The sequence below is a fragment of the Pteropus medius genome, unplaced genomic scaffold (genome assembly GCF_902729225.1).
Source record: "Pteropus medius unplaced genomic scaffold, Ma_sr-lr_union100, whole genome shotgun sequence".
Lineage (NCBI taxonomy): Eukaryota > Metazoa > Chordata > Mammalia > Chiroptera > Pteropodidae > Pteropus > Pteropus medius.
The window spans coordinates 4413002-4421633 of NW_024350926.1; the positions used below are offsets into that span (position 1 = coordinate 4413002).

Consider the following 8632-nt stretch of genomic DNA (forward strand, 5'->3'; position numbering starts at 1 on the left):
TGGACCGATTTCTCGGTCAGTTCTGCTGTGAGCATCTCACTAAGGAAACCGCCTCTGCAGTTCCAGTCACACGCATGACTTAGGTTTTGCTTTCTGGCCTCCACTGCCGTCGCGTGAGTTACTCTGAAGCGGCAGAACTGGAAATGAATTACGGGACACACGTGCATCTTGCCTTGTACACTAAGTATGTTCCTAAAAGGCAGCACAAACACCACTTTATCGCAGGCCTCATCTTCCAATGGCCTGTAATTTCAGAATGATAGCTGACCTTGGATGTGATCACGTAAGATTTTTCCATTTCCACTTGGTCCACATGGAACGTCTTTACTAAGTGGGCCCTCGTGAGCACGCGCCCGAACGCACGTTTAAACAGTGCCTCCCAGCAGATTTTTACTCACTAATTTCATACATTTAGATGAAACGTATTTCATGTATTTCCTTTCAGTGGGCCCCATCGGATTAAACCCAGCGGAGTGCCCGGAACCGCTGGCTGAGCCCTTCTGTAAGGAACCAGCAAGCACAGAAGCGAAGGCAGGGCTCTGTTGCTCCGGGCCCCAGGACAGCGAACTCGTCTGCTCACCGCGATCTCTTATTTTTTGTTACTATTTTTGTTTTAAACCAGTGTAGTGAGATTAAGTGGCGGGTTAAATATTAACTTCTATCAAATGCAGCATCTTTATTTCCTCTTCTTTCTAACGTAAAGAAAAGTGCTAGAAGATACAAATTGTTGGATTATGTGCTTATTTTTAAGAAATAATAAATAAGAAGAAAAGAATGAGTAAGATAAGGGAAAAAATAAGAGAATGAGGACAGAGGTCATTTGCTATGATTTGTACTTTTTCATAAGCGATCTTAAAAGTATAAAGTTTAAACATATAAACACTACTGGTAAAATGCCAAGGTCACAGATGCACATTAGATGGAAAATGATAAACTAAAAACTATTTTCAATAACGAGTTACAATTTTCCTCTGCAAAAATGCGGCGAATTTGTCAGACTGAGTCACGAGGCACGCTGCCGTGCCCCCGGCCCCCTCCGAAAGCCCCCGAGGCCCCCGCGGTGCCCAAGCGCACCGGCCAGGACATCAAGTGCCCGTGGAGGACAGGAAGACCCGAAGCAGAAAGTGCCTCCTTCCCTCACTTAGCAGGTGCTAAAGAAAGGAATTTTCTTCTTCATTCTTGCCAGTTTAACAAAAAAGCAGAAAGCACTTGAGGAAGAGTGACTGCCAGGATGGCTCTGAGACTGTCCTCCAGCGCTGACACTAACTGAAAACTCACGAGTCAGTCCCCTCACCTGCGTCGGCCTCCCACGTACAGCGGGGGAGTCACAGCGCCTGCTTCACAGGCGTGCTGTGAGGAGGGACAACGCCAGACACACAGGACCAGGTGCTCAGTAAGGGTGGCTATTGCTACTGAAATAGGAGTCTGAAGTCTTGGGTTTAGCTCCAGTTGTCCTGTTAATTAATTGCATGACCTCAGACGAGTCACTTCATCTCTTTGGCCGTCCAGAAGCATCTGAGCAGCCCTCAGAGGTCATCATCTGGAAGGAGGCCTTGGGATCTCACTGACACCTCAATCGAAAATTCACTTGCCCTTGCAAGTATCATTTCATTCTTATTTCCAGATTTTATTTATGATTTAGACGATATTTATTTGGATATTAGGTGGTACCTTACTATGTTGTCTCATACATCTAGAAGCCTTAGGGCCTAAGAAAATGGCCTCCTTCCCTTTCCTCCCATCCGTCTGTGAAATTATCACCTCCAAGTCTATTTCCCTCACCACACGCTTCTGCCTACAGGTTCCCCTACGAAATCTTCCTTCAGACGGCGACCTCTTCCGGGCGGGGCGAGGCAATGCGAGTACACGAAGAATGACCAGGCCCGAGGCCCCGAGGTGGACCTTCGGGGATCACTGTCTCAGAGAAAGCTCTCTGCAGGAGGCAGTGATTTAGCACATCGACCTCGAGAAAAATGCCCTTAGCAACGCTCACCCTCGTGGTGATGCCTCTTAGCGTAGGACACCGATTCGCCCTCGTGCTGCGCGTGGAACTTCTGGATGCACCTCCGCACCAGGTCCTCCCAGCCTGGCTTCATCGCTGCCCGCATGGTGCTCGTGTCCAGCGAAGTGATCTTGCCTATGGGAGAGCAGCAAGCATTACCCCTACACGCTGAGCCCGTGCTTGCGCAAATCATTAAAATATAAAAATACATTCGTTTAGGACAGGTAGCACAAGTACACGGACCAAAGGGGTAGTGAAAATGAGTGTCCCCCTCTGTCCTGTCCTCCAGCTGCTCAGTGCTGCCACCCCCGGCAGCAGCCACTATTCCCGGCTTCTTACAGTTTCTAAACATACTCCGTGCATTTAGAAATCTGGGGGTGTTCGGAAATGCTTTCTCCAGCCCTCTTTGGAAAGAAAATTTACCTTGGAGGTCTTGGCGAGTAGTAAAACTCTCTGATGAGGGAAGAACTGGTCTTTCCTTCATGGGGACTCTTCTTGCCACACAAATCAAGCAGGACTGCAAATCTTCAATCACAGACATTCATGGTTATTACATTAGGCATTTTTAGTGATTCAAACAAACTCAAATGTATTTATGACAGCACAGCCTTGTAAATCAATAACGAAGACAGTGACACAACACTAGGTATCTCTGCTTTCCCCTGACTTCATTCTCTCCCCTACTGACGTGGGAAGCAGCAGGGTCGGGGGAGGGGAGTATGCTGTGTAGGATGAGCTCGGGGAACTGAGGATAAACTGCTGAAGCCACAGACGCGCGATCAAAGTGTGTCTGTCGCATTAGCGTTAGTCAGCAACCTGAAACCATCTTCCCAATGATGGAAGAGAATGGCATGCTTTCTCATTAAATGGCTAAGAGTAACAAATCAGCTGAATTCATAATAAAGTACAAAAATGATGAAAACCAAAATCTGACAGTCTGCTTTGTCAAGGGTTTACTTCTTGAGTTCAGCTTCACCATGATAAAGGAAAACTAGATATATCTTCTACCAAACTATGTAAATACCTCTACAGTGGCAATATGCGATTTAAAATAAAGAATATAAACTAAATTTGGGAAAGAATTTCTTTAAATCTATCCAGTAATAGCAGGTGTATCACAAAATTATATGTAATTCTCATCCTCCATATAATAAAGGCTAAATTTTTGAGCACTTACTATGGGACAGACATCCTTCTAGCTGCACTTAGCAGGAGAAAACCAAAACATGACATTTAAGTAACTTGCCCAACATTGTACAAAACTCTGGTGAAGCAGGATTTGAACCTGAGCACCACACGGCTCAGAATCCCCACTCCCAGGCTTTACCAGAGTCTGCTAACCTCCAGAATCAGATTATAAATGTCTCCGAATGTTTCAATATACAGCACCAAAACCAAAATTAGCTCTGCTACTTCTTTTTTATACTGCTTTAGAATATTATCATGGATGGATGAATTAGCACTTTCTGTTGCAAAAAAGTGAATAAAATCACTTGACATTCCATACCTACGTAAAAACTTAATTTTGAAAAACTATGCATCATCTATGACAGCTCTATTACTTCCTTTCCAATAAAATTTAAATTAAAAATTACCTACATATATTTAAAAAGGATTAAATAACTAGTGTTTAATGCCAATCATGATTCAGGCAGAGTCAAGTAATCCTCATTACATTCTGACACTTCGTGCAGAGCGCTCGAGGGGCTGGCCGGGCTGACTGTGAAGTCCATGATGCTTCCACGTGCCAGGGGTCTTCCACAGCTCCCCTTCTGCTACGCATACAGAATGCCCTCTTCAGCACTGTCTCACACGTAACGGGGAGTGACACTCGGCTCAGACTGGCTCGCGTGGAGGGCGCAGGAGGGGGTGGGGGTCAGCATCTCTTTAAAGAGAGGAACCTAAGAGCTTGTGGTTTGAAACCCCCTCCATTCCCTGTTCCCATCTCTATCCTCGCTTAAGTAGCATTCTAGGACACCACACTGTGGATCCAGCATCCCCGGATAAATTGTACGGAAGCCATTAATCCCTTGAGAGTACAGTCGACCCCTGAACAACAGGGGTTTGAACTGCACGAGTCCAACTTACATGTGAATATTTTTTCAATAAATACGTACAGTACTATAAATTTATTTTTTCTTTCTTACAATTTTTGTAACCTTTTTTCTCTAGCATACTGTACTGTAAGAATACAGTATGTAATACATATAACATACAAAATACGTGTTAACTGACTTTATGTTATCAATGATGCTTCCAGTCAACAGCAAGCTGTTAGCAGTCAAGTTTTGGGGAGTCGAAAGTTATGTGCGGATTGTTGACTGTAACGGGGTCAGCGCCCCTAACCCCCGAGTTGTTCGAGGGTCAGCTGTATATGAAAAACGATGCTCGTGCTGGTGCGTTTCTCCAAGGCTCTGGTTCACAGCTTGCAGGAGAGCTCACAGGAACTTAGACTCCAATAAGTTCAACCACTAACGGAGCTGCTCTGATGGGTTAGCCACTAGCCTCACGTAGCTGTTTAAATGTAAATTTAATAGGACAGAAAATTCGGTCTCCCAACTGCATTACCGACATTTCAAATGCTCAATAGCCAGATGCAGCTACTGGCCACTGCACTGGACACGGAAGATACGTAACGCTGCCGTCGCCGCAGAAAATTCTGGTGGAATTTTAAAGACTTAAAAATCTTAATTTATGTTTTAAAGACTTAAAATCTTAATTTATCACAAAAATCATTAAGCAGGTGAAAAGAACCAAAGAAAAACTGCCTCTAAATTTTTCTTTGTGCAGCCACTAATTTTAGATTAAGTGTGAACGAAGTAGCACAAGAATGAACACACAGATCTATAAAACGCCCTAGAGATTCTGCCCTACCTTCTCCTTCTTCTTTGATGGACTTCGGTTGAGAGACAGCAAAGCACTGCATGGTTTCGTATTTCTGATGTGCTTCCTGGTGATCATGACCTTCCTCTTCTGAATCAGGGAAAGGTTTTACCAGCATCCGACAATTGAATGTATGGCTGTTCCGCCTAGGAGGTTCGCCAGACCAAGATCCCCCATTCACTGAGCAAGGCAAAAGCAGTCCAAAATTATAAAGAAACTAACATCAGACTCACTACTGCCAAATTATCAAAACGAGATAGGAAACATATGGTTATTTTATTTTTATATAGTGTTTATACTTTTCTTAGTAATTTCACAATCTAGAGGGGGAAAATTGTCGGGTTAATGTTTCAACAACTTGGGAAAATTCTTGGGATTTTCAAAATGTCTTTACTCTTCGCTCTGACTCCTCTTCAAGTTCAGCCATCATTTGTTACTAGAATACTACAGTTCTCTATTTTTGGGTTTTCCTAACTTTGATTTCTTAGAAATTTAGTTCGATCTACTCACATTCCAGTTTTAGATGTTACCCCTTTCTCAAAAATCTGTAAGTGGCACCAACTGTAGCATGCATTAAATTCTTTAAAAGGATTTAAACTTGTTGGAGTCAGGAGTATGAAGGCCATTCAGACTGATAAATCAAAATCTCACTAACCAGCCCCATCTCCAGCTAACCAGGTCCTTCTCACTGCCCAGCACAGGCCCCGCCCCGCCGTCTTCCACGCCCAGTCCCTGCTCCTACCACGCCATCTAAAGCTGCCTCCATTTCTCCCAGCCAAATGGACTCTCGCTCTGACAGGGCTGAGACCCTCTATATATTTAACCAAGTGCTGTGGGCACACAGGTTTTTCTAAAAGAAAAGAAAGGTCTTTCTTACAGGTCTTTCTTTTCCAACACTTTTACAAAAATTTTAGTGTATATTCTGCAATGTGGCTGTTGCTGAATTAATCTACTGTAGTCTTTTTTATTTCGTGCATATTTCCTCAATAAGACTGAAAAATCCTTCAGGGTTTACGGCTAATGTCATTTATTTCTTTTCAAGTGAAAACTACTTCATATCTCTTCTATTTTAGTATTGACACTTAGAAATGTATATATTAAATCAAGAAAGAGATAATGCAAGAGAGGAAAAACTTTTTTTTTTTTTTGGAAAATAAATTAGAGAAATAAATGAAAGAAATAAAACAATGACTAATATTGAGAATTAAAGGGTATTTATCACCAGGTCAAATTCCTCATGCTACAGAGGAGAAAACTGACACCCAAAGGAATGTTCAACTACAAAATGAGCGGGAATCAGAAGCAATTCTAATTCTCACTTCGGTCTTCGTTTCTTTACTGTTCGTTATGTTATCTAAAAAATATTAGGACCAGTAGGACAATGAAAGAGGGGATCAAAAAACGGGCCGGTCATCAGATAAGCGAACAGACTCTCAAAAGTCACTAGTTAGACAGCATTTAATGGACCATCCAGGTGTTACAGTAAACGCAATGCAAGCCCACAGCCGCTGGGCTGTAGGGGCATAAAAAAAGGAAACGAACCCTAGAGAGAAAAAGGAAATATGAGTTAACTGCAACAAAGTATTTTAGAATAACACAAGGAGCCAGAGGTAACTTTACGCGTCTATGCAGACTTTTGGAAAGTTTATTTCACCATCAGGCTCACAGACTTAAGCGGTCCCCAATCTTTTTGGCCCCAGAGATTGGTGCCTCTATGAGAATCTAACGCCTGATGGTCTGAGGTGGAGCTGAGGCGGTGATGCCAGCTCTGGGGAGCGGCTGCAGATACAGATGACACTTTGCTTGCTCGCCCGCCGCTCACCTCCTGCTCTGGGGCCCGGTTCCTAAGGACCGGTATCAGTCTGCGGCCCAGAGGCTGGGGACCCCTGACACAGAGTAATCAAAGGAAAAATAGTTCTCATCAACTCAGGTTAGTTAAGTACTTTGAAAATATAATAAAAAAAGTACCATATAAAGTAAGGCAAAGAGCTCCTTGGACAAGTGAATTAATAATAGTGAATTAGTAAGCATAGGTCCTTTGAGGACATCAAAAAATTACCGAAGAGATTTGAAAATATTAGTTGCTTGAAATAAGAAATCCCATTTCCTTGTTCACTTACTAGAGAATGCAAGGGCAGGATCACACAAGCATCCACAGTCTGTGTTACTGCTGCAGCCGCTCTGAACAAAGGGTTATATCAAGGAAAGGCCAGGTAGAACGGAATTTGAAAGGGCCTTTTCCTATTTACTGCGGCAGCAATAAGACCAGCTAATATAAACAGTCTTGAAAAAGAACAGAAATACTTGCTAATTCAGGACTTGACCTTATTCTTTACTAAAATATGCACTTCTTTTTTTTTAATCAGTGAAGATGTTCTTAGCATCATCAGCTGAAGTGAGAATATTAAAAAAGAACTGCTTGGTAAGTGGGAGCAGCCACACTCCAGTCCAGAACCACAGCTAAGGTGGCTGACACTGGAATCGCTCACTTTAAAGTGCGGCCCTAAGGAGCGATGAGCACTTTTGGACAGCGTCTTCAACGTACAGTGAAGAAGCCAGGCACGTGAAACGGGGAGTGTGGTGGGGAGGCGGCATCCGAGGAGGACACCTGCGGAGCCACCGAGGATGCCGCGGAATCGCGTAGGGCTGCTGGGCCGGGAGCATCCGAACCGCTACACGCCAGTCGTCCCTCAACATTTTGTTTTTAGACTGCTGTACACACCCGCATACATACGTTTTTCACAAGTTGGACTCAAAATGAGTTGAATCTCAAACTTCTCATGACCTTCTGCTTACTAGATAGTCATGGAGAAATACAGAGTCGGCTGGCACTGGATACAGTGGAAGGCAATTTGGTCTCTTCTTAAAAAGCAACAAAACAAACTACATGAAATAGCTGACACGAGTTACTTTCTATCTGAATTATTTTCGTGTATTTTAAAAATAAGATTAAAACTAGCATTCGGCCAAGATCAGTATCTGCGGATATCCTTTCTCCATGACTTGTAAGCTTAAATATCAACACTTGAAATGCTTTCCTCATATCCCCCTCAACGACATATGTTGAAATTTATTTCACCACAGACCAGATCTATGTGTGTGCACTGGGCGGGGTGGGTAGGTAGTGGTGGAAGGGAGACCCAGCAGACAATCCTTTACCTATGGACTTTGGCAGCAGGTTTTTGACAAATTCAGTGTGGTCCCCAACATGCAGGATGCTATATACACTTTTGTTCATCAGCTCTTCTTGGTTATACCTTAGGTACTGTGTCACATTCTCTGAAACAAACACAACGTTGCCTTCCAGGTTCACTACAAAGAAGAACCCATCAAGGGCCTAGGGGAAAAGGCACAAATTGCGTTAGATAGAAAAAATACAACATAAAACCGCATGCAGCTGTTAAGAAGGGACGAGCCCCTTAATGGAAGCATAATTCACGTGTGGATGGAAAAGCGATCTCTCGCTCTTTCCCTCATTTTCGGAACAAAGAACGCGTTTTCTCTTGGTGAAATTACCCCATCTTAGTAAAGGGAGAGGTCCTAGATCAGGGTTTCTCGTCACAAACTGAATGACAAACACTAACGCTGTTAATGTGATAAGGATTGCCAAAAAGTGTACAGGCGTTTATCTGTACTTTCCAAATGAGGCTGATGCACTCGACCGGACCAAGGGCGGCCTGACGTCACTGACCCAGTCCAAAGCGATGCTGTGAAGTTTCTTGTGTGATATAGCAGGCAGAAGGGTCA

The 8632-nt window shown here is 43.5% G+C and overlaps 1 protein-coding gene across 12 annotated transcripts in view; it reads right to left on the minus strand.

Annotated features, from left to right (window-relative positions):
- Positions 1-8632, minus strand: part of NCOA2 (nuclear receptor coactivator 2) — a 253076-nt gene that overhangs the window by 44495 nt on the left and 199949 nt on the right. For all 12 annotated transcript variants that reach the window (XM_039841839.1, XM_039841838.1, XM_039841834.1 and 9 more), the window contains 4 exons: positions 8045-8222; positions 4877-5065; positions 2426-2527; positions 1994-2137 (listed from right to left, as the gene is read on the minus strand). In XM_039841839.1, the coding sequence (XP_039697773.1) occupies positions 1994-2137; positions 2426-2527; positions 4877-5065; positions 8045-8222 (613 nt within the window). The remainder of the gene's footprint in view (positions 1-1993; positions 2138-2425; positions 2528-4876; positions 5066-8044; positions 8223-8632) is intronic.